This window comes from Pyrus communis, chromosome 1 (genome assembly GCF_041283825.1).
Source record: "Pyrus communis isolate YQ-2024b chromosome 1, ASM4128382v1, whole genome shotgun sequence".
Lineage (NCBI taxonomy): Eukaryota > Viridiplantae > Streptophyta > Magnoliopsida > Rosales > Rosaceae > Pyrus > Pyrus communis.
The window spans coordinates 6,016,460-6,041,515 of NC_142565.1; the positions used below are offsets into that span (position 1 = coordinate 6,016,460).

Here is a 25,056-nt window from a genome sequence, read left to right on the forward strand (position 1 = left end):
ACCATTTTCCCAACCGCAACTATGGTCGTCGCCGCACCTCCACCGCCTCTGCCACCTACCCCAGCCCCAGATTCCTTCAACGACGTACCCCTGGGCTCGACCCCAATATGCTACATGACTTAATGAAGAAATGAAGGGACAGAAGTTTGAATTATAGATCTACCAAGAACCACGAATTTTTCTATCTAAATCAGAACGAAGAAGGTACACCAGATCCATACAATCTACCAAGAACCATGAATTTTTCTATCTAAATCAGAACGAAGAAGGTACACCAGATCCATACAAATTTTCCAAGAAAATCCACCCTACGTATATTTATATGACAAAAACTTCAAATTTATTATACCATCTTCGCCTTGCGCGCTATCTAATTACGATGTGGGGGAGGTAGATAGGTTCAACCGCTAGCGGCAACGACGGCTGGGGATGTGTCGACATCGACATGGTGTGCGACACTGTTGAGGAAGGAAAGGAAGCAGTGGAGGCGGAAGGCTCTTGCTCGTTGAGGAAGAGGTCCTCAGGAACCTTAAAGGTGCCGTGCACAAAGACAACTACGCCATCGACGGCAAGTAGGGGTGGGTTCGGTTTTTTGCGAAAACCGGAAACCGAACCGAAATTACTGTTCGGTTCGATTTTCTATCAGTTTGTGTTCGGTTTGGTTTGGTTTGTATTCGGTTCGGTTTCGACCCGGTTCGGTTTTTTTTTTTTTTTTTTTTTTTTTTGCTTTTTTCCCCAAGTAGGCAGCAGGTTCTCAAAACCAACAGGTATAAATAACCAATTATCAAATTATCAATTATCAAATCAAGATCAAGATCATTTGGTAAGCAGATCAAGATCAAGATCAATTATAAAAAAAAAATCAACATGTATAAATAACCAATTACATTTACAATTTCTGAAAGGTTCTCAAAACCAACAGGTTCTCAAAACCAACAGGCAGCAGGTTCTCAACATGTATAACCGATTACAAATTACAATTTCTGAAAGGTTCTCGAAACCAACATATCGAAATCGAATATTACAAACTACAATTTCTGAAAGGTTCTCAAAACCAACAAGGAAATAACCAACATATCGAAATCGAATATTACAGTATAACCAACAGGTTCTCAAAATCCCAGAAAACCATCAAAATCTTCAATCACGATTCACGACAAAGAATAATTAATCAAATATTACAAATTTACAATTTCTGAATTCTGAATCTGCATGCAATTTTAATGATTGGTAATTTGGTAAGCAGAAGCAGAAGCCCAGAAGGCCATAATCGGTAAGCACTAAGCAGAAGCAGTTAAGCAGAAGCCCATAATCGAATATCGATATTCCATAAGCAGAAGCAGAAGCCCAGATATAAGAGTATGAGACCAACCTTTTGCAGTCTCACGGCAAGATCAAAGACTGGCGCTGGCGGCGACTGGCGAGGGCAAGGTGTGACCGTGTGAGAGATTGAGACAATTTGAGAGTGAGAAAGGTCCGCCGGTCGCGAACTCGATGTCACCTCGGATTCAAGACTGAGAAAGACAGAGAGTTTGAGAGATACAGAGAGTGATTGAAGTTGAAGTCTTGAAGACCGAGAGAGAGAGAGAGAGAGGAGGCTAACCTTTTGCTGTCGACTGTCGAGACTTGAAAACGGCAAGAAAAATCTGACGGCGAGATGAGAGAGAGTGACTGACGACGAGGGCGAGGTGTGAGAGATTGAGAGTGAAAAGGGTCGCGCCGTCGCGAGTTGCCTGAGAGATTGAGAGAGACAGAGCGAGAGAGAGATGACGCTCAGGGCCTCAGGCTGCGCGAGACTGCGAGAGGGTTACTACTGGGTTTAGGCCCCTAGGCCTAGGGTTCATGAAAAAACTCTGAAGAAGAAGAATTGAAGGCAGGGAAGGGAAGTAGGGAACGAGAGAGAAGAGGCTTAAGGGTTAGGATTACAACAACTTACACCGGCGGCTTTAGTTACAGGGTTGTTATTTGTTAAGGCTTAAGGGTTTTGTTAAAAAGATTAAAAAATTAAAAATAACCTCACAAATCCTGGAGGCATGAGGGTTCGAACCCATGCCTCCAGCTTGTAAAGTTTCATTGAAACCAACTTGGCAACAGGTTCTGTTTTGTTATGATTGTATGACTAAACTATTTATAAATATTCAAAAAAATTATATATATATATATATCGGTTTGGTTCGGTTCGGTTTCCGAGCCTCAAAAACCGAAACCGAACTGGTCAGATTCGGTTCGGTTCGGTTTGACAATTTCGGTTCGGTTTTTTTGCGACCTCGATCCGGTTCGGTTGTCGATTTTTTTCGGTTTTCGGTTTTTTGAACTCACCCCTAACGGCAAGAGCGGAGATGAGGACGGATCTGACAGATGTGAGGAAGACGACGAAAACATAGAGGCGATGAGGCCCCATAAGGTTTGGGTTTCGGAGAATGTGTGGCCGAAGATGACGAGGGGCTGATCAGTGGTGCGGCAGTAGCAGTGGTTGCGGTTGGGGAAAATGGTACTGCGCCACCGTGGTGTAGGAGGAAAGGGCTGGGTTTTACATAGAGGACCTGTTCGTGAAGGAGGGCTATAGGAGGAAGGGGTTGGGGAAGTGAGGGAGAGGTGGGTTGGGAATGGAGGAGAGTGGAGTCGAAGAGAAGGGGAAGAGGAAAAAAATTTGATTTTGATTTTTTTTTTTTTTCCGAAGTTTTAAATTTTTTAAATATTCACATGGAATCATATTGACACATAGCTTCTAGTTATTGTCCACATGAGTGTTACGTCATAAGGTAACAGCTAATTTAACAGCAACTTTAACAAAGATATGAAGTTATTCCAAAATTATGATTTTAGGTACCATTCTAGAATAAAAAAAATTGATGTATCAAATGTTGAAAATCAAGAAACTCTAGAGTAGTAAATTAAGATTAATCTTTCTCTTTAAATATAAAAAATTTGAAATGCACATGAAAATTTTGGAGTGACAATACAATTTTAAAAAAAGTATGGGATAAAAATTATCAGTAATTCTCTTGCAAAAGTGCTTAGGAATTCCTTATTATTTTTGTCTAAATTTTATGTTTATTTCTTTATTCAGACAATAACACTTTTGCTAGAAATGAAAAACAAAAAAATTTCAATAAAAATTCAAGAGCTTTCTGCATGTTCACTTGCAGCTGCGTTTTCTAGAAGCACTGATTTGTACTTCCTCAAAAACCTCAGAACATCTAATTTCATAAGGCACGTTTATCTATTTTAGTCAAACCCTATAAAAAGTGCTTTATTTAGTTAGTTGAAATCACTTTCAACACTCCCATAAGACATAAGGAGTTTAAATATTGTCAAACACAGCCTTAATCATACTCACTCTCAACTGATCAATACAAGAGTCTGGCGTAGATATTATAAAATATAATGAAGGTTTCATGTTGAATATGATATTGGAAAGGATAAAAATAGGATTGGATACCATAAAGAGCAGGATGCTTCACCGATACAATTAATAGAAGGATAATTTTACATATGCACACTACGAAAATTTAACAATTATGACTTAGAACCTGAATAGATTAACAAAAACAAAAACCAAAGGAGAAGAACCAAACTAGTAGAAAATTTGCCTTTTTTCTAGATGCGCATTGTAGTGTGAAACCAAGGATTTATCCCCTTGCCTCTGTCTTACACTCACATGATTGTGAGAGAGAGAGACGAGGGGATAAATTTCCGGTTACACCCAAGTTTTTCTCCTGGTTGACCTATGCTAATATTGGACTAGCTCCTGCAATTTTCTGAAAGCTAATTAGTATAAATCCCATGTAGCAGTCTCATTTGGCCATGGATTGCTTCCCAAGTTGTCTTGCTCCATGCTTTCAAGAAATCTTTTTAAAGGATCTGGTGTAGAGTGATCCCCAATTAAGTTCACTTCTTCCCATTCCTGTAAAGGAGGCATCTCTATATCCATCTCACCGTTAAACCCTTGGTTGGCAGCTGCACTTCCTATGTGTGGAAATATTGGTGATTCTGGTAATTGATTCTGGATATGTTGTGTGTCAACAGCATCATGTTGTGAAAATACTTGCAACTGATCAACGAATGTGTTGCTATTACTTGGATGGCAAGTTGCAAAATCAACCATTTGGCTCCCAAGAGTTTCGATCTCCTCTTGTAAGTACGCAACCTGTGAGGAAAGACTGATGGGTAAATGGTCTACACAAAATTATGTATTGACATGTGCAAGTGAGAAGTTTGCAGAGGTTAGCAGCATGGAAACCTGTTGTTGGAGTGCAAAGATTTGCGAGACACATCCATACACAGGATCACGCATTCGAGCTAGCGCTTCATACGACATGGTGATGGCAGCATCACTTCGATTTTGCACCGGTAAGTGTAGTAGCAGCTTGGACACATTGCTTGCACCAAACACTTTGTGTACTGCTGCAAAGTGGTCTGCAGCTTGGTCGTAGCAGAAGTAAGGAGCGAAAATGCATTCGCTTGTGCATTTTCGCCGTAGGAATTTGCATGCTCCACATGAAGAGCCTAATCCTGCCATATTCCTAAGCTTTTAGTACTAAACCTGTGACAAGGGTTTTTTCAGGTGGTACCAGAAATTTACTGGTGCAGATCCAAAGTTTAGATTTAGTCTTTATAGCCATCACTCGAAAGGGTTTAGATTTAATCATTATCATTTATAATTTGAACGGTTATAATCATAAGCACAAACCTTTGTGATTCAAACATCAAAAATTTTGAGTAGAAATTCTTACTCATCTTTGAGTAACCAAGCAATGATCCCTATTTTTTTCCGGAGTAAGTTGGACCTAGTTCGGGTGAGACAAGAACAATAATGTTCTGAGTATGAAATCATCTTGTTTAGCCTAACTTTCTCCCTCTCAGTCGCATTATTAAGTAGACTTGGCCATAGTACAAATACTTGGTCACACATCATTAAATTGGTTCTTTTGACGAAGGATTTTCATAAAACAGGTATATCACTGTCATGACGTTGACGTCGGTACAGGATATTACGATAATGTTTCACTCGTTCTAGGTAAGCTGTAAACCATTTGGTGGGGATAAGTAGTAGTATTGGATAATCTTCAATGTAATCTTATGTTTAGTACTCAAAGCTCAATCTTACAGTTTTGAACTCAAGTTTCGAACCCCAAAACTTCCTAACTAGGCCCTTGGGACTCCGACCAAAGACCTAGCACTCGAAGACCGGACCTAGGATATGAAAACGCAAATTAAAATGATATTGTTCAATTAATCTAGCTCTTTAATCCTGTGTTATGCAATATATATATATATATATATATTTTTTTTTTTTTTTTGGTAAAATGTGTTATGCAAAATATTAATATTGTGTGGTTATTAAAATTGTCCTATCCAACCTTAGTGCTACCCAATACAATCATGAGTACTACAGGAGATTTTGGTTGTTAAATTATCAGAGAAACATGTTAAATATCTACTTGCATTAATATCGATATTGTCCTCAACTTGATAATTATTATCCACACAATCCGTCAGATGTAGGGTTTAATCACAAAACACCTCGGTATTAATTAGAGTAAAATTGTGATATTTAAACTCTTCTTTTTTCTTTTCTCTAGCCAATGTAGGTTATTCTACACAAGTAACTTGGAAGGATGTAAACAAAGCCGATTATTGCACTTATTTACTATTTATCACAAATTTTATCTACAATGATATATTTACTAAGGTTTGGCGAAATAATTTGATTTCAAACTCATCATTTACGAAATTCGAAATTAAAATGTTTTTCATTTACAAGTAAAGAAGAATACCATTAAACCATAACAATAAGTGTTACTATCTACCACATTAAAACATCACCATTGGTGAAAGTAGTTGATGGGAAAATCGATGCTATAGTTTCCACCCTTACTAATAGTTTAGCGCACCTATTCTTGTTACTCGTTGAGGCGAATGGGGAATATTGTGTACAAAATTCGTTATTTACTCATTGATGAACTGCAATTTTGAATCGGGGAGAACTAAAATGGATAATGTTTGTGTTCCTTCTATGAGAAAATCTACTTGTCCTCCCACCTAAGAATAATGCATCTTCACAGTAGAAACATCATAACCGAACCGTTCATTATCTTTATTATCATCTAAAAATCATACATGGAAAAAATCATTTAATTTGAAGATTATCTAGCCATTCATATGCATTCATTATGAGGATGCTACTTGTTATCAAAATTATTGATTGATTTGACATAGATAAATAGTTAAATAATTTACAAATTAAATACTTTTTTTTGTATATATAAATTTTAAATGGACGATAAAGAAAATAAATGATTCAAATTATGTTGTTCGTACGATAACGATATATTAATAGAGGTGGAAGAACAAATAAGTTCTTTGACAACGCAAGCATGATTCAATTAAAATACCACGGAGTACTATTCCAAATAAAAGATCATTAACTATTAAATGGGCAAACCCTATCCTCCCATAGAAAAAGAATAAACAAACAATAACCTAAAGCGATGTCTCTTCTCCTTCAAATTTACTTTCCCAAAAAGGAGTGTTTCTTTGTTAACCCAAAGAATTTTGTTTTAATGAATTGTTATTAGCATTCTAAAAATCTCATTTTACATTCCAAATTTTCTATATTAGGAAAGAAAAATATACTTATAAGGAGTATAGAATGAGATTTTTGAAGTGCTAATAATACTTCCTTTGTTTTATTGTGATGAGATGGTACTAATGGGGACTAAAAAAGGAATTATCATAAATTAAAGCATCTTCTAACTTTTATATTCGATGTAATTCTCAACACGTTTAAAGGTTGGTTTGGTATTGCTGTGCTTTGAAAAAAAGCTGATTATGCTGTGCTGTGAGAATAAGCGGCTGTGAAATAAAGCAGCAGAGTGTTTGGTAAACTTTTTTGTAAAAGTGCTTTTGAAAGAAAAAAACAGTATTATAGTGTTTGGTAAACTTTTATGTAAAACAGATGTGAAAAAAAACCGATTTTTCAAAGCTGGGTTTTGCAGCTTCTTGTTTTGGCTTTTTTTCACCAAAAACTGTGAAAAAAAGCTGAAGCTGAATGTTTACCAAACACAAAAACAGCTCCCAGCTTTTTTTGATACCAGCTTTTTTCAGAATCACCTCAATACCAAACCAGGTCTAAAAGGTGGGCAAGTACTACTGAATAGCGAATTGCTTTGATGCATAGGGTGAGTCGTGTTTCATGTTTAAGTACTCTTTTGTTTTTGTAGTTTAAATGAATTTAATATAAATTATTAATTATTATATTATTTGTAAAAAAAAATTAGTACTCTAAAATATTATTGTGCACTCTTCATATGGTGTAATTTTTTTTTTTTGGATTAATTTTAGTTTATTACTTTAAAGTTTATAGGTTTTGAACATTTGATACATCAAGTTTTTTTCATCCTACAATGGTACTTAAAGTCATAATTTTGGAACAATTTCATACCTCTATTAAGGTTGTTGTTAAGTTAGCCGTTAAATTATGATATGACTACAATGGTACTTAAAGTCATAATTTTGGAACAATTTCATACCTCTATTAAGGTTGTTGTTAAGTTAGCCGTTAAATTATGATATGACACCCACGTGCATAATGATTGAACGTCACGTGTCAATATGGATCCACGTGAATATTAAAAAATTAAATTTTTTTTTTTTTTTCACTCCCCTCCCTCTTCGACTACTCTCCTTCATTCCCGACCCAACTCACTTCCCCACCCCCTTCCTCCTAAACCACAGTGGCGCCAATACCATTTTCCCAACCGCAACTATGGTCGTCGCCGCACCTCCACCGCCTCTGCCACCTACCCCAGCCCCAGATTCCTTCAACGACGTACCCCTGGACTAGACCCCAATATGCTACATGACTTAATGAAGAAATGAAGGGACAGAAGTTTGAATTATAGATCTACCAAGAACCATGAATTTTTCTATCTAAATCAGAACGAAGAAGGTACACCAGATCCATACAAATTCGCCAAGAAAATCCACCCTACGTATATTTATATGACAAAAACTTCAAATTTATTATACCATCTTCGCCTTGTGCGCTATCTAATTACGATGTCGGGGAGGTAGATAGGTTCAACCGCTAGCGGCAACGACGGCTGGGGATGTGCCGACAACGACATGGGGTGCGACACTGTTGAGGAAGGAAAGGAAGCAGTGGAGGCGGAAGGCTTTTGCTCGTCGAGGAAGAGGTCCTCAGGAACCTTAAAGGTGCCGTGCACAAAGACAACTACGCCACCGACGGCAAGAGCGGAGATGAGGACGGATCTGACAGATGTGAGGAAGACGACGAAAACAGAGAGGCGATGAGGCCCCAGAAGGTTTGGGTTTCGGAGAATGTGTGGCCGAAGATGACGAGGGGCTGATCAGAGGTGCGGCAGCAGCAGTGGTTGCGGTTGGGGAAAATGGTACTGCGCCACCGTGGTGTAGGAGGAAAGGGCTGGGTTTTACATAGAGGACCTGTTCGTGAAGGAGGGCTATAGGAGGAAGGGGTTGGGGAAGTGAGGGAGAGGTGGGTTGGGAATGGAGGAGAGTGGAGTCGAAGAGAAGGGAAGAGGAAAAAAATTTGATTTTGAATTTTTTTTTTTCGAAGTTTTAAATTTTTTAAATATTCACATGGAATCATATTGACACATAGCTTCTAGTTATTATCCACATGAGTGTTACGTCATAAGGTAACAGCTAATTTAACAGCAACTTTAACAAAGATATGAAGTTGTTCCAAAATTATGATTTTAGGTACCACTCTAGAATAAAAAAACTTGATGTATCAAATGTTGAAAATCAAGAAACTCTAAAGTAGTAAATTAAGATTAATCATTCTTTTTAAATATAAAAAATTTGAAATGCACATGAAAATTTTGGAATGACAATACAATTTTAAAAAAAGTATGGGATAAAAATTATCAGTAATTCTCTTGCAAAAGTGCTTAGGAATTCCTTATTATTTTTGTCTAAATTTTATGTTTATTTCTTTATTCAGACAATAACGCTTTTGCTAGAAATGAAAAACAAAAAAATTTCAATAAAAATTCAAGAGCTTTCTGCATATTCACTTGCAGCTGCGTTTTCTAGAAGCACTGATTTGTACTTCCTCAAAAACCTCAGAACATCTAATTTCATAAGGCACGTTTATCTATTTTAGTCAAACCCTATAAAAAGTGCTTTATTTAGTTAGTTGAAATCACTTTCGACACTCCCATAAGACATAAGGAGTTTAAACATTGTCAAACACAGCCTTAATCATACTCACTCTCAACTGATCAATACAAGAGTCTGGCGTAGATATTATAAAATATAATGAAGGTTTCATGTTAAATATGATATTGGAAAGGATAAAAATAGGATTGTATACCATAAAGAGCAGGATGCTTCACCGATACAATTAATAGAAGGATAATTTTACATATGCACACTACGAAAATTTAACAATTATGACTTAGAACCTGAATAGATTAACAAAAACCAAAGGAGAAGAACCAAACTAGTAGAAAATTTGCCTTTTTTCTAGATGCGCATTGTAGCGTGAAACCAAGGATTTATCCCCTTGCCTCTGTCTTACACTCACGTGATTGTGAGAGATAGAGACGAGGGGATAAATTTCCGGTTACACCCAAGTTTTTCTCCTGGTTGACCTATGCTAATATTGGATTAGCTCCTGCAATTTTCTGAAAGCTAATTAGTATAAATCCCATGTAGCAGTCTTATTTGGCCATGGATTGTTTCCCAAGTTGTCTTGCTCCATGCTTTCAAGAAATCTTTTTAAAGGATCTGGTGTAGAGTGATCCCCAATTAAGTTCACTTCTTCCCATTCCTGTAAAGGAGGCATCTCTATATCCATCTCACCGTTAAACCCTTGGTTGGCAGCTGCACTTCCTATGTGTGGAAATATTGGTGATTCTGGTAATTGATTCTGGATATGTTGTGTGTCAACAGCATCATGTTGTGAAAATACTTGCAACTGATCAACGAATGTGTTGCTATTACTTGGATGGCAAGTTGCAAAATCAACCATTTGGCTCCCAAGAGTTTCGATCTCCTCTTGTAAGTACGCAACCTGTGAGGAAAGACTGATGGGTAAATGGTCTACACAAAATTATGTATTGACATGTGCAAGTGAGAAGTTTGCAGAGGTTAGCAGCATGGAAACCTGTTGTTGGAGTGCAAAGATTTGCGAGACACATCCATACACAGGATCACGCATTCGAGCTAGCGCTTCATACGACATGGTGATGGCAGCATCACTTCGATTTTGCACCGGTAAGTGTAGTAGCAGCTTGGACACATTGCTTGCACCAAACACTTTGTGTACTGCTGCAAAGTGGTCTGCAGCTTGGTCGTAGCAGAAGTAAGGAGCGAAAATGCATTCGCTTGTGCATTTTCGCCGTAGGAATTTGCATGCTCCACATGAAGAGCCTAATCCTGCCATATTCCTAAGCTTTTAGTACTAAACCTGTGACAAGGGTTTTTTCAGGTGGTACCAGAAATTGACTGGTGCAGATCCAAAGTTTAGATTTAGTCTTTATAGCCATCACTCGAAAGGGTTTGAAGTATTCTTTTTGTACAGAGGACATCCTCATTTTAGTGAAAGCTATTGTTCTTTTGGGTCTCCTTTATGGGGTACATCATCAATCTCAAATTGGGCAAGCATTCCCTGATTAATTAATGCCTCTAAATTATTAAGGGTCCTTGTTCTTAATTAAATAATCTTCAAGAATGAGTCCAATATTTGATGGAAGACCTAATCATTATCATCATAAGTTGGGCTCAAAAAATGAGAGAGCGTAGCTCTAATTAGTACATTATTCTTGACTATCTAGTAGAGACAAGTACAATAGCCATACATTTCTTTCTCATGTATGGAAAGTATATCTTGCGCAAAATAAACTTATGGGTTCTATAGATGTACCTTAATCAATCTTGTTTATGTAGCAATCGTGGATTATGACGGTTGGTTCAGTAGATCTATTCTCTTGCATTCGAGTTTAATTCATATTGAATTGTAAATGGAAAAAAAACACCTTATTAGTCAAAATTTGAGGGTTGCAAATATCAAATTGAACTACTTTACTATAAGCTTCATTAATGTAATTAAACTATATTTTACTCTACTAAAAGTTCATTAGTATACTAGATGGCCATGGAATTCTCCTCTATTCCACTTACTAGGGCAACCATTCGACGAGTCGATAAGCCAGTGCATGAGGAATTCATGGAAAACACTGTGTTGCAAATTATAATATACCTTGAGCCAAAATCAAACGATGGGGTTGGTGGATTCTGCTGTGTCATTCTTCCTCAACTAATGAGATTAGAGTTCACATTCTTATTAATTCATCCTATTTTCCTAGCTTAGAGATTGGATGTAGAGCCTGTGACTCATGGCGTCTCTACTTGTCGTTATGCTCCATTATTAACCTTGTTTTAAATCCATAATGCACGTCTTAATTAGGTCCCCATGTTTATATTTTAATCCTACATTATCAGGTTGGCTGTTGGCCACTTAATCCGGCCGGGTCGCTGCTAAGACGACTGTTCTTGTCTCTGGAACACCAAAAAAGCTTCAAAAATAGCAAGCTGCCAATCCCCCACAAACCCTAGCTATCTCCTGTTTGACAATGAGTTGTAATAAGTGCTTAAATTTCTTCTTCGGGCTCTAGGTTATAAAAGCAGAAATATTCGGGCAAATAAGAGAGTGAGTTGGAGGCGACAAAATGCTATTTTCAGCAAAACGCATAAACTTTTCTGCTTTCTGTCATTTCACATATCACAAATGTGAAAATTCCTTTTGGAATCGAGTGAGAATTAATTGATGCATGAGAAAGGAATGTATGAGGGGGATGGTGGGGGCGGTAGCTTTCCGTTTTCGAGTTTCGAGTTTAACGATGAAAGTGTCCTTCCCTATCATGGCGTCCTTTACAGTTTTACCCAGCTGCAATGCTAGTAGCTAGGGTTTGTTAGCTTCGTTCGCATTTTTTGGTGCTCTGTTTGTACTTGTTTGTTACCAATACCAACAGGGTTGCTGCATGTGAATCCTTTTCACTTGCGTTCTTGATAAAATTTTGAGCTGTCATCAACTGAAGTAATTGAATACAGTTTCTCATTTAAATGCTACACATCACACTGCTGAATCTTGAGAGAGTTTAAGAGTTTTTAATCATAAGGAAGAAGATTTAGTTAAAAGAATCATGGGAGTTGTTAACCAAAAATAAAAAAACAAAAAAGAATCATGGGAGTTGAAGTATGTGGTTTTGTGAGTCATCAGGATTAAGAGGTGTGATTTTCGGTTTTTTTATGTTTTAATTTTAATTTTTATATAAAACAATATTCTACACCAAATTAATCTAAACTACGGGAACAAAAATTCAAAATTTGGGTAGATCGGGGAGCGCTTTGATTACCCCAGGTCTTTGCTCCAGTCTTTCTATATATTAATTTGCTGGCTTTTCTTTCTTGCCCTACGTATTCAACAGCAAATGGTTTCAGGGAGACATGAACCTAATATTAAGAAATGTTTTTAACAACGTTTCTGTTTCGTATGACATACCATCTTAATAATTAGGTGGCCAGTTATCCAACGGGAGGAGCTCGATGCTTGCTTTTGATATTAACCAATTATATATTGACACGTGCTTATTCTTTTTAGAAAGATAAAAATAAATAAAATCAGAATAAGAGTTTGAATGTAATTAGAAGTTTCTACAAATGAGGACTCTTTTCATCTTTTTTTCCTTTTAAAAGGACCAATCATACTTATATTAGTATTATGACTGACACACAAAGGTTGTCTCTTTTATATTCCCAATTAATTTACAGGATTAGAATGGAACATAGGGTTTCTCATGTTGTGTTCATGGGTGAAATAGTCTATATATGTCTTCATATGATTGAAGAGTTTTACTTGTGCAATTTAGTGGTGTGTCGTGTTATAAAGAGTTAAAGGTTGTATATAAAAGCATGCCTAAGCGTTAACTAATTAACAACTTAATATGGTGCTAACTGTTCGATTAGGTCTCCTCTACAAATTGAACTTATGATCCGTTCATTTTTTAGTGCTCAGTCATATTATTCTTACTGAAATTGGAAATCATTTAATCTTTTAATTATTATTGTTTTTTAGGGAAACAAATGCAAATTCAGTTATCAAACAGATGTGTTTGTCGAGAGAGAGAGAGAGAGAGAGAGAGAGAGAGAGAGAGAGAGAGAGAGAGAGAGAGAGAGAGAGATAGAGGGGGGTTTGGATGATAGAAAGGGGACCTAATTATTAATTATCATTGTAAATCACTAAATTGTATTGTTTATTTATTTATCAAGTCCAGTTAAATAACTCATCTTCAATTTTAATTTTAATGAAATTTTACAGGATGATCTTTCATTGATAGCGTAAAACTTGTCAGTTCAAATTGTAAAAAATATTGTGAAACGAGTTTAAATGAGTAATTAGCACCATATTAAGTTACCAAGAGTACCTTGTAATTTTGTTTGTTACAAATGCTATTCTACACTAATATACACTAAGAAGAGGAGAAGCTTTGAACCGAAGAAGTAACGAATAAAGAGGAAGCTTCTCTAACTTCCAGTACCAAACAATCCATTACTTGTACTAGTTTGATAAGTTTTACTTTCACAATCAAATTGTATTATGTCGTGTTAACAAGTAAAATGGTTGATAGGCTTGAGATATGGGCCGGGCCAGGACTCTAAGAGGTTACAATCAGTGTACATTTCTGAGGCCAAGAATGTGGCTCAAAGGAACAAAATAACCAGCCCAATGTAATCTTATCTTCCCCTTGGTTTCTCTAAACATTTTGATTTACTGATCTTTGTGCCCTGGCATAATATATACATTTTTGTTAAAATTCTTCCACAAATCCAATTTATTTATAAGGAAATGAAAATTGTTGCTAGTCACTAACATTTTATTCATGGTTCACCTTATCTCTTCATGCATCTTCATTCAAGAAAACAACAAAATAAAACCCCACAATAATAGACATGGGTTTTTCCAGTTTCTTCCATTCTCAATTCTGTGGCCAATAGATTGTCTGATTTTTATTTTTTGTCACAAAAAAAATTGCTAATTTTTGGTGGAGAAGAAGAGAGCTTAAACACTAACCTCAGGTCCTCAAGCACCAAGAACCGAGTCAAATGACTGAGTTTCCAAGCACTCTTTGTTTGACACGTGGCATCAATGCAATCTTCATTCTATGGTCTCAAACCATTCAACAAGCAAATCCAAACGATGTCAAATTCTGTACACTCAGCAACACTATAAAGGCAAACCAGTTCTCATTTCTTTTCCGCTCAAAACACAATAGCATACTGTGCTTGCAGGCAACCAGGAGTGCCCCCCTGTCACTCACACTAGAACACAACCGTCCGATCCGCAGAGATCATGGCCACTGCTGTCTCTACCATTGGATCTGTCAACAGAGCACCCGTATTACGCCTTTCCCACCTTTTTTATGCCTTAACTTTTTTGTGTGTGTTGTATGCACAATCATCAGGTGCTGAGAAGCTAAACAGTAGTTAATTGTCATTAATTATATATTAGTTACCTACTTAGGGTAATGTTTTGTCACACTTATGTTTTCAAGTCTTCTAGATAAATACTTAAATTATTTATCCAAACTACATATACAACCAAGAATCAACCTAATAAATAGTTCATATTCATAGTTTTGGGAAACAGAAGTTATCATACCTATGTGAGTTTGGGAAACAATTTGTGAGTTTTGGAAGGTAATCACGATAAAACTAAAGGAAAACTAATCGTTGCACTTTTAATGAAGCTGAACCTGAATGGCTCTAGCAGCAGTGCTTTAGTTCCAATCTCAACCTTTTTGGGAAGCAGCTTGAAGAAAGTGAACTCAAGGTTCACCAACTCCAAGGTTTCCTCTGGGAGCCTCAGGATTGTCGCGAGTGTGGACGAAGATAAGCAGACCGACAAGGACAAATGGAAAGGCCTTGCCTTCGACACCTCCGACGACCAACAAGACATCACAAGAGGAAAGGGTATGGTGGACTCCCTCTTCCAGGCACCTCAAGAAACAGGAACTCACTTTGCCGTCATGAGCTCTTATGAATACATCAGTACGGGGCTTCGCCAGTAAGTTCAGAGATCATATATATTCTTATGAATATTTCACGGTTCCAAATCCACGACCAATATAATTGTTTCTAAGTTTCGGATTATTACAGTTAACAAGATAACGAGATGGTTCTTGAATAGGTACAACTTCGACAACAACATGGACGGTTATTATATTGCTCCCGCTTTTATGGACAAGCTTGTTGTTCACATCACCAAGAACTTCATGACCCTTCCTAACATCAAGGTAGATATCACTATCAAAGATTTAACTATGAGTTTCTTCCATAATTATATTAATTGCAGGAATTTAACTTAAATCATCACTTAACTTTGTTTGCAGGTTCCTCTCATCTTGGGTATTTGGGGAGGCAAAGGTCAGGGCAAGTCTTTCCAGTGTGAGCTTGTCTTTGCCAAGATGGGAATCAGGTTAGTTCATTTGTCACACGTGCTTTATGTCACTCAATTTAAATTGTTCATGTATTAAGATTTGAATGTCACACATTGAAAAGCTAAGTAACTAAAGGTCGTTTGGTAGCTATTTTTTTTTTCAGTTTTCAGATTTTGCATGTTTCAACTTTTTTTTTTTTTTTTATTTGAACAGAAAACTCCTTTATTTTCTTTAGTAACTTTTTTAGAACTGAAATGTTTTTTTGGTAATTGAATACTACTTTTGTGAGTTTTCATATTTTAGTTTGATTTTGGTTTTCAAATATAATTTCTTTGAAAACTTAGAACTGAAAAATAGTTACCAGTTTGGCAGTTTATGGTCACTTGGTCAGATAATAAGTGCGCTTCTTGCTCAACCTAGCTTTTTGATGATATTTTTTCAGCCCTATCATGATGAGTGCCGGAGAATTGGAAAGTGGAAACGCAGGAGAACCCGCGAAGCTGATCAGGCAAAGGTACCGTGAAGCAGCCGACATTATCAGGAAGGGTAAAATGTGTGCACTCTTCATCAACGATCTTGATGCAGGAGCTGGTCGGCTTGGTGGAACCACCCAATACACTGTCAACAACCAAATGGTGAATGCCACCCTCATGAACATTGCTGATAACCCGACAAACGTCCAGCTTCCAGGTATGTACAACAAGGAGGAGAACCCCCGTGTCCCAATCATTGTCACCGGTAACGATTTCTCAACATTGTACGCTCCTCTCATCCGTGACGGTCGTATGGAGAAATTCTACTGGGCTCCCACCCGCGAAGATCGTATTGGAGTTTGCATTGGGATCTTCAGGAGTGACAATGTTGCTAAGGAAGACATTGTCAAGCTTGTTGACACCTTCCCAGGCCAATCTATTGGTATGCTAAATGTTTTCGTGTACCTTAATTAAATAGTCTGACATCCTGACATGTTAGGTAATAAGATAGTCATTCTGACGCGATGTCATAATTTTGCAGATTTCTTTGGTGCCTTGAGGGCTAGGGTTTATGATGATGAAGTGAGGAAGTGGATTACGGGTGTTGGCGTGGATAGCATTGGGAAGAAGCTTGTGAACTCAAAGGAAGGACCCCCAACTTTCGATCAGCCGAAGATGACTATCGAAAAGCTCCTCGAGTACGGAAGCATGCTTGTCCAAGAGCAAGAGAATGTGAAGAGAGTTCAATTGGCTGATAAGTACTTGAGCGAGGCTGCTCTTGGTGATGCTAACTCAGATGCTATGAATACAGGAACTTTCGACGGTTAGATCCTTGATATTTAGAGAGCTCCTGTGGGAGGTTTGGATCCATTAACTTGATTTGGTAAATTTACAAAATGTATTAGGGCCCACGAAAAAATATATGTATTAACGGTTTTGTAATTGTCCTTGTGTAGGCCAAGCAGCGCAGCAAGTGAATGTTCCAGTTCCTGAAGGTTTTTCACTGATCCAACTGCAGAAAACTTTGATCCAACGGCTAAAAGTGATGATAGAAGTTGCTTGTACACATTTTAAGTCGTTTTCTTTTAGGTTATAATTGAGGGGAGGGTGGAAGGAGAGAAGCACTTTGTAAGGATGTTAAGGGTAAAAAAAAAAAAAAAATTTTGTCTTCCTATGTCGGATTGGTGTCATGTAATCTTGTATTGTAATGTACACTATGCAATCTCAGTAGGCGCAGCGGTTCAGTTAGTCATGTTGTGCTGCTTATCTGAGTTTATCTCCGTCGTTTCTCCCATGGAAGTCTCTTCTTTTTGTTAATGTGAACCCAAATGCGAAAATATACATTTAACTATTTCACACCATCGTACATCTATATTTAAAAACTTAGCATGTAAGACCATATGATTGATACAAGCAAGGTTTAATTTTCGGAAAGATCGAAATTGGGGAATTATATTTCCTTTTTTTATCAGAAGGGAAATCTAATTCCAGTCCAAACTATCGCAAAGGAATTTTCTCTCAATTTAAAAATGAGAAATTTTATTTGAACCCATTTAACCTATTTCTATATTCAACTTAAACTTTAAATGTGAAATATCTTTATTATCCTATTGCATAATTACCATCAAGTACAAGATAAAATTAACAAAAAAAAAAACAAGATTTATAAATAAACTCACAATCAATAACTAAACTCTAACCATTATGTAACTTTTAACATGCGTTTTGTTCTGGTAAAAACCCTAAGATGCTTTCATAAAGAAAAAATAAGCTCTTTTTGACAGTTGGAGAGTGATTTTGAAATTTTTAATCCTCCAACTAAAATATAAATTTGTCACATCCCAGACCGACTCCGCCATAGCACGATATTGTCCGCTTTGGGCCCCGACCATGCCCTTACGGTTTTGTTTCTGGGAACTCACTTGAGAACTTCCCAGTGGGTCACCCATCCCTGGGCTTGCTCTCGCCCGAACTTGCTTAACTTTGAAGTTCCGATAAAATCCGAAGCCAATGAGTTTTCAAAAAGCCTCGTGCTATAGGATCACCCCCTCTTCGTTGGTCAATGTGGGGATGTTACAATCCACCCCCCTTAGGGGCTCGATGTCCTCATCGGTACACTCGCACCACACGGCAGAGTGGCTCTGATACCAAATTGTCACATCCCAGACCGACTCCGCCGTAGCACGATATTGTCCGCTTTGGGCACCGACCATGCCTTATGGTTTTGTTTTGGGAACTCACGTGAGAACTTCCCAGTGGGTCACCCATCCCTGGGATTGCTCTCGCTCAAACTTGCTTAACTTTGGAGTTCCGATGGAATCCGAAGCCAGTGAGTTTTCAAAAAGCCTCGTGCTATAGGATCACCCCCTCTTCATTGGTCAATGTGGGGATGTTACAATCCACCCCCCTTAGGGCTCGATGTCCTTGTCGGCACACTCGCACCACACGACATTGTGGCTTTGAAACCAAATTGTCATATCCCAGACCGGCTTCACCGTAGCATGATATGGTCCACTTTGGGCCCCGACCACGCCCTCACTGTTTTAATTCTGGAAACTCACATGAGAACTTCCTAATGGGTCACCCATCCCTGGGATTGCTCTCGCCCGAACTTGCTTAACTTTGGAGTTTCGATGGAATCTGAAGCCAGTGAGTTTTCAAAAAGCCTCGTGATATAGGATCACCCCCTCTTCATTGGTCAATGTGGGGATGTTACAATCCACCCCCCCTTAGGGGCTTGATGTCCTCGTTGGCACACTCGCACCACACGACCAAATTGTCACATCCCAGACTGGCTTCGCCGTAGCATGATATGGTCCACTTTGGGCCCCGACCATGCCCTCACGGTTTTATTTCTGGAAACTCACGCGAGAACTTCCCAATGGATCACCCATCTTGGGATTGCTCTCGCCCGAACTCGCTTAACTTTGGAGTTTTGATGGAATCTGAAGTTCAGTGAGTTCCCAAAAGGCCTCGTGCTATAGGAGATGGATATGTACATATAAGGCACATCACCCCCTATCTGTTGATTGATGTGAGATGTTACAAAATTTATTTATGCGAGAGTTGAATTATTGATTTATTGATCGATATGCCATATACTAACATTCTGACTATTAGCTGTATAAGTTTATCAAGTATTTGTTGTTCCTTTTGGATACCATTTACTAAGTCTTCTACTACTTAATTTACATATAACCATAACATCCTGCTTTTGTTATTGGATTACATATCAAATTGCTACTACTTAATTCGAGAGTCACAGTTTAGATAATAGACAACATTGATTGGCTAAGTTCCTCATGTTTGCGTTCATAAAATATCTTACTGATAATATTAGTCTTTGCTTTGCAATCTAAATTCTAATTAGCCAAACCACCAACAGCTACGTTCTTTGCATCATTGTTTTTTGCATGTTTTCCAGCTCTTTTCATTTGATTTTGGTTTTTTATTTTTTAAATGGGTGTAAAGATAAATTTACATATTTGAATTGGGTTGTGAGGACAATTAAGGCAATAAATTTGGGTCTAAAGATATATTGAAAGTTTAATTAAAAATAATATGGGTGTAAAGAGTAAGCTGAGTATAGAAAGAGATTCAATGGGTTCAAATAAAATTTTCCTTTAAAAATTTTCAAATTTTAACATCTATTACGAGAGATTTTTTAGTGTGACCAGTACATAGGAAGATATACCACATATCACTATACAAATGGTGAGAAATGTGTGCTAAAAAGTTAATAACTTAAAAAATAAAATTTTTCACCGCTTCTAATAAAACACGTGGTGTACCACTTGTGTTTATGTTACAATAAAAAATTTCTCATCTATTACGATTCAAAAAATTCTGAAATTTGTTAGAAAATGTTAAAACTTCCAAGTTTAAGATTTTTTTTTAAAGTAATTTAAAGTAGAATATACTGAAGATTTCGAAATCTCCAACTTATATGTAAAAAGCCGAGGAGGTAGCAGCTCACATTTTGGGCCTTAGGTATATGTCATGATTATGGTTTAAAGCCGATGAAGTATCTTGGCAATAAGAGATGCATTTGAAAAATTGACTTTCAAGGCAAACTTTCTTTACTGAGACGTGTTCTATGTATTTTAATTAACTTCGTGTTTCACGTGGTATGTTATTTTATTTAACACTACAATTTTAAATTCATCTGAAACGCGCACATCATGTTCAAATTAGTTATGCTTCTACTTGGCTCTCAAATCAAATGGATATTATATATATTGAGAAACAAGTCATGAGCAGGCAACTGTGTGACTTTTGTCAAACAAGGCCATATAATAATAAATAATATCGCAAGAGAACAACCCGCAGTTGCGAGCAGCTGTTGACTTAGGCAACCAAGTAAAAAAGAATTTTGCACTCTTATTTTACTTACACACGTTTTTATATTTCATTTAACCTTATTATCGATAGAGTACTTTTTAAAGAAAAGTTAAAGAGCAAAAACAAGAGAATGATGCAAAATGAAGAAGGAAAAAAAAAATGAAAGTAAGAAAATCACATAATCTAATTAAATCATATTTTGGAAAACCGCATGAGAAGTTGTCCTAGCAGTTTTGTTAGACGCATATGTGTGTTCTAATTAAAGTTGTTCTAAAGGTGGCGATTTTCATTCTTATTAGTACATGCGCACATACAAAGTGTGTTTGAAATATTTTACTTTTATTTTTAAATTTTGAAGGGGAGAGAATGTGGGAGTGGGAGAAAGAGAGAGAGGTTTTTATTTTATTTTATTTTTTATTTTTTATTTTTTTTAATTAGACATGATACAATCATTTTTAAGTGATAAAAAATAAAAAAATTTAGTTTTGTGAAATTGCCTTACTATACTTAACTTTTTTGTTGATAAAAATGTTTTTTTCACCTTCTTTTGGTTGACAAATAAGGTTTCATTAATATGTAGTTTAGATTTTATTCATTTGTGATTGTTATTGGCAATCCAGAAATTTCATTTTGCACTACAAATTTTCTATAATTAGAAAGAAGAATACTTAGTAAGAAGTACGTAAGTAGAATGAAAATTTTGAAGTGCTAATGATAGTTCTCTTTCGGTTTAGTAATTAAGTAAACAAAAAAGTCTCAAAACATAAAAAAAATGAACGAATGCAAATAGATAAAAAGAGAACATGAAAAATCTTTACTATATTTCTTGCTCAAAGAAGTTAAGAGTGAATCGCAGTTGATCGAGTGTCCACTTTGAAATATGAACCATACTCCGCTATGAACTAAATATATAGAGTTAATGGGGTTGATCGAGTGAATCACTTATCAATTGACCAGTGGCTGAGCTGCTTTGCCTAGCCAGATCTGTGACGTCTCCTCCGGTGGATGCTATGGATACCTCTAAAAGCGGTGTAGTTGGCACCACGGTGTCGAGTTGATTAGTGGTTTCCTTCACGGAGTAGTTAACTTTGTTTAATGTTTTGTGTTGTGTCGCTTCAATGAGTGCTGTGACCTTGCTATTACATAGGTGGTGCAGTGTGGCCTCGATGCTTTAGCAGTGGTTTATGTCTGCATTCGGTGCCTGATTTAATGCGTCTATCGTCTTGAGTGATCGATTATACCATTTGCTTATAGTTCTTTTGTGTGGTACGTACCCATGTAGAGGTTTTATCTCATTTGTTGATTATGGAATTTCTCTCCAGACCAAGAAATTGGTCACCAAAGAATATGCACGCATTTGACAACTCTAATAAATTTGATTTGTGTTATGAAAGCTCTATATCGTTAGAAAACTACATACACAGTTTTAACAAAACATATATAATCTCTAACAGATTATTTAAGCGTCTGGGTGACTTCAGATGCCATCATAGCCGTAAGCATACAGTGGTTGAGCTCATTGGTCGTATTAACTTTTGTTAAAGTAGTATTCAATCTAGTAATCCAATTACGACCATGGCACTGAAAATGCAAAACGAAAATAAAATGTGATTTCAAATGGAAACACTGCAGACGTATGTCGAGAAGAAACTAAAAGATTCCCCAGCATTTTCTTGAATTCATTATGAATACGATTGAAGTTTGTTTAGCCATTTTCCTCACAACTTGCGTTAATTGGACCTTATCTCCATATCCATGGCGAATTAGTTTGGTACGGGAGAATAAGGGTACCTACCTTCTGGATGGACCTATCCTATGGAGTTCCATTCTTTTTGGGTCTCCTTGACGAGAGAGGAACCGGGAGGATCCTCGCCGGATCCTCTTTGTAAGAATTTTGGGGATTTTTCAATCACATCCGTTTATCGTATATCGTGCGGTCAGTTTTCGTCTAGTACTGTTTATATTCAATTTTAAATAAAAAAATTTACAATGATTTCTAAGGCCATCTCCAACCGAAGGGTCCAGAGGGACAAAAATAGTTCGAAAACCGTCTCCAACCGAGGGCCAGGCCAAAGGGCTCGTGGGCCCCACTGGACAAAAAAGGGCCAAATGGCCAACCAACCCGGGGCTAGGCCAGAATTTGAAAACCAAGGGTAACTAGTTGACGTTAGCTAGCTGTTTTTTATTTTTATTTTTTTTTATTTTAAATTATTATTATTTTTAATATAAATTTTATTTATTTATTTATTTACACAAAATTTGTTTTAAAAATTGTAAAAATTCTTTTTTTCCCTATAACTTCCTATAAACCATTAAACATTACCTAACATTAAGTAACTTGAAACAACATTAAACAACATAAAAATTATATAACATAAAATAAAACATTTAACAACATAAAACTTAAACATCATTTTTAAAAACATTTAACAACATAAAACTTAAACACCTGTTTCATGCTTCTTTTGGCCTAAAGATGTGCAACAAGATCATGTTGTAGGTACTTGTTTGTGGCATGAGAATGTATCATTCTATAGCGCCTCATGTACTCATTTAAAGAGATACTACCAATTCTAGGATTGAAAGGAAAATTAGGCCCATCATATATTTTTGAACGAGCCCTTCTTGACCTATTTGGATCGTCTTGGTCGTCATCGGACTCTCCATCAATATACCCATCTCACTCATCCTCCATAATCATGTTGTGTAATATAATGTAAGACATCATGATGGAGTCCAAATTTTCTCGACCTTACCCTTTTGCCGGTTTGCTGATGATCTTCCACTATGCTTGTAGAATACCGAAAACTCTCTTAACATCTTTTCAGTATGCCTCTTGGTGTAAGGTAAACAACTTTTCGGCGTCATTCGCAGGATTTGGAATTGTTTGGACAAGTGTCATCCACTTTGGGTAGATGTCATCTGCCAAGTAATACCCTATATTGTACTGACGACCGTTGATGTAGTAGTCAAGTTAAGGTGCTTTACCTTCCATCAGGCTATTGAAGATGGGTGAATGCCAAAGAACTGTAATGTCATTTTGGGATCCAGATATTCCAAAGAAAGCATGCCAGATCAATGTGTCATACGAGGCAACCGCCTTTAACACAATAATGGGCTTTCTTGACCTTCTGTTGAAGCCTCATTGCCATCAGGTGGGACAATTCTTCCAATCCCAATGCATGCAGCCTAATGACCCTATCATGCCTGGAAACCTATGGTCTTCAACTTTGCAAATGAGCCGATCCAGATCTATAAGATTCCACATCGCCCAGGTGAGTGATCCTTATATATATATATTCCCATCCCTACCTAGCACGAGGTCTTTTAGGAGCTCACTGACTTCAAGTTCCATTGGAACGCCGAAGTTAAGCGAGTAGCGTGCGAGAGCAATCCCATAATGGGTGACCCACTGGGAAGTTCTCGTGTGAGTTCCCAGAAACAAAACCGTGAGGGTATGGTTAGGGCCCAAAGCAGATAATATCGTGCTACGGTGGTGGAGCGGGCCCAGGATGTGGTGGACCCCGGGTTGGGATGTGACAATTTGGTATCAGAGTCTAACCTTGGCCGTGGTGTGCCGATGAGGACGTCAGACCCCTAAGGGGGTGGATTGTAAGATCCCACATCACCTAGGGGAGTGATCCTTATATGTATATTCTCATCCCTACCTAGCACGAGGCCTTTTAGGAGCTCACTAGCTTCGGGTTCCATTGAAACTCCGAAGTTAAGCGAGTAGCACGCGAGAGCAATCTCATGATGGGTGACCCACTAGGAAGTTCTCATGTAAGTTCCTAGAAACAAAACCGTGAGGGCGTGGTCGGGGCCCAAAGTAGACAATATGGTGCTACGGTGGTAGAGCATGCCCGGGATGTGGTGGACCTCGGGCCAGGATGTGACAAGATCTTCTTAATTTGGCTCGCGGAGGTGCTCGTCTTTGTAAAGCTGAACAATTGTGTCACAGAATTCAGCAAGAGTATCAAGCCATGTAGACTCAGACATACCATGGGTTTCATCCATCGAATCAGCTGGGGAGCCATAGACCATTATTCGGAGTACAACAATAACCTTCTGATAAGATGTAAAACCAGGGCAGCCCACTTTGTCATTCTTCTGTCGAAAGTATGGATTGACCTGCTAGACATCACAAAGTAAACACTCGTAGACATGACACCTTATCCAGAAGCGACGTCTAAAATCCTCTTCTGTGTACACCGAGTTGGGGTTGAAGTAGTTGTTCATCAGATTGGCATGCATCATTACTATGTTTCGTGGTTTGTTAGAGCGACCAGCAACAGAGCCACCCCATTGAGGTTGTTCCTCAGTTGGCTGATACACCATGGCCGCAGCCATGGCTGCCATATATTGTGTGTTGCGACATGCTTCATTTTCTTCATCAGACTCCTCATCTTCTCGTTTCATCTGCGCCCATTTTTCTTCTAATTTGGAATTGGATGAAGACCCTCAGTTGGAATTTGAAGAGGATCCAAAGTTGGAATTCATTGCAAACTTGAATTGAAAGAGATTGAATTCAAAGGTGTGTGAATTATAACCCAATATCCACCCTATTTATAGCAAAAAAAAAAAAAAAAATTAAATCCAACGGCTAGCATACGTCACTTAGCCATTGAATTTGAATTTAAGCTGTAGTTTTTAAATAATAAATTATGTTTGGCCCTATGGCCCTTTGGCCTTGGTTGGAAATGAATTTTTGTGACAGGGCTAAAACGAGCCTTATGACCTTTTGGCTCTCG

General features: G+C 37.5%; 2 protein-coding genes and 1 pseudogene across 3 annotated transcripts; 1 reads left to right on the forward strand and 2 right to left on the reverse strand.

The window, feature by feature from the left end:
• Positions 1-3,703: 3,703 nt before the first annotated feature.
• Positions 3,704-4,571, reverse strand: LOC137719691 (LOB domain-containing protein 33-like). The gene is made up of 2 exons (XM_068458736.2): positions 4,244-4,571; positions 3,704-4,150 (listed from the first exon to the last, which is right to left on the reverse strand). Exons 1-2 carry the CDS (start codon positions 4,520-4,522, stop codon positions 3,773-3,775), a joined length of 657 nt encoding a protein of 218 aa, XP_068314837.2. The 5' UTR covers positions 4,523-4,571; the 3' UTR covers positions 3,704-3,772.
• Positions 4,572-9,366: 4,795 nt separating this feature from the next.
• Positions 9,367-10,487, reverse strand: LOC148699043 (LOB domain-containing protein 33-like). Its single transcript, XM_088679234.1, has 2 exons — positions 10,160-10,487; positions 9,367-10,066 (listed from the first exon to the last, which is right to left on the reverse strand). Exons 1-2 carry the CDS (start codon positions 10,436-10,438, stop codon positions 9,689-9,691), a joined length of 657 nt encoding a protein of 218 aa, XP_088535360.1. The 5' UTR covers positions 10,439-10,487; the 3' UTR covers positions 9,367-9,688.
• A 3,813-nt stretch (positions 10,488-14,300) lies between these two features.
• Positions 14,301-17,191, forward strand: LOC137721232 (ribulose bisphosphate carboxylase/oxygenase activase, chloroplastic-like; annotated as a pseudogene). Its single transcript, XR_015962879.1, has 7 exons — positions 14,301-14,449; positions 14,802-15,118; positions 15,242-15,347; positions 15,444-15,529; positions 15,934-16,406; positions 16,506-16,787; positions 16,921-17,191. The product of XR_015962879.1 is annotated as a ribulose bisphosphate carboxylase/oxygenase activase, chloroplastic-like (transcript).
• Positions 17,192-25,056: the final 7,865 nt, after the last annotated feature.

Coding starts and splice junctions, on each gene's coding strand:
- LOC148699043 (XM_088679234.1), bottom strand. CDS start 10,438: ATGGCAGGATTAGGCTCTTCATGTGGAGCATGCAAATTCCTACGGCGA. Junction 10,067..10,159: donor TCTTTGCACTCCAACAACAG/GTTTCCATGCTG, acceptor CTTTCCTCACAG/GTTGCGTACTTACAAGAGGA.
- LOC137719691 (XM_068458736.2), bottom strand. CDS start 4,522: ATGGCAGGATTAGGCTCTTCATGTGGAGCATGCAAATTCCTACGGCGA. Junction 4,151..4,243: donor TCTTTGCACTCCAACAACAG/GTTTCCATGCTG, acceptor CTTTCCTCACAG/GTTGCGTACTTACAAGAGGA.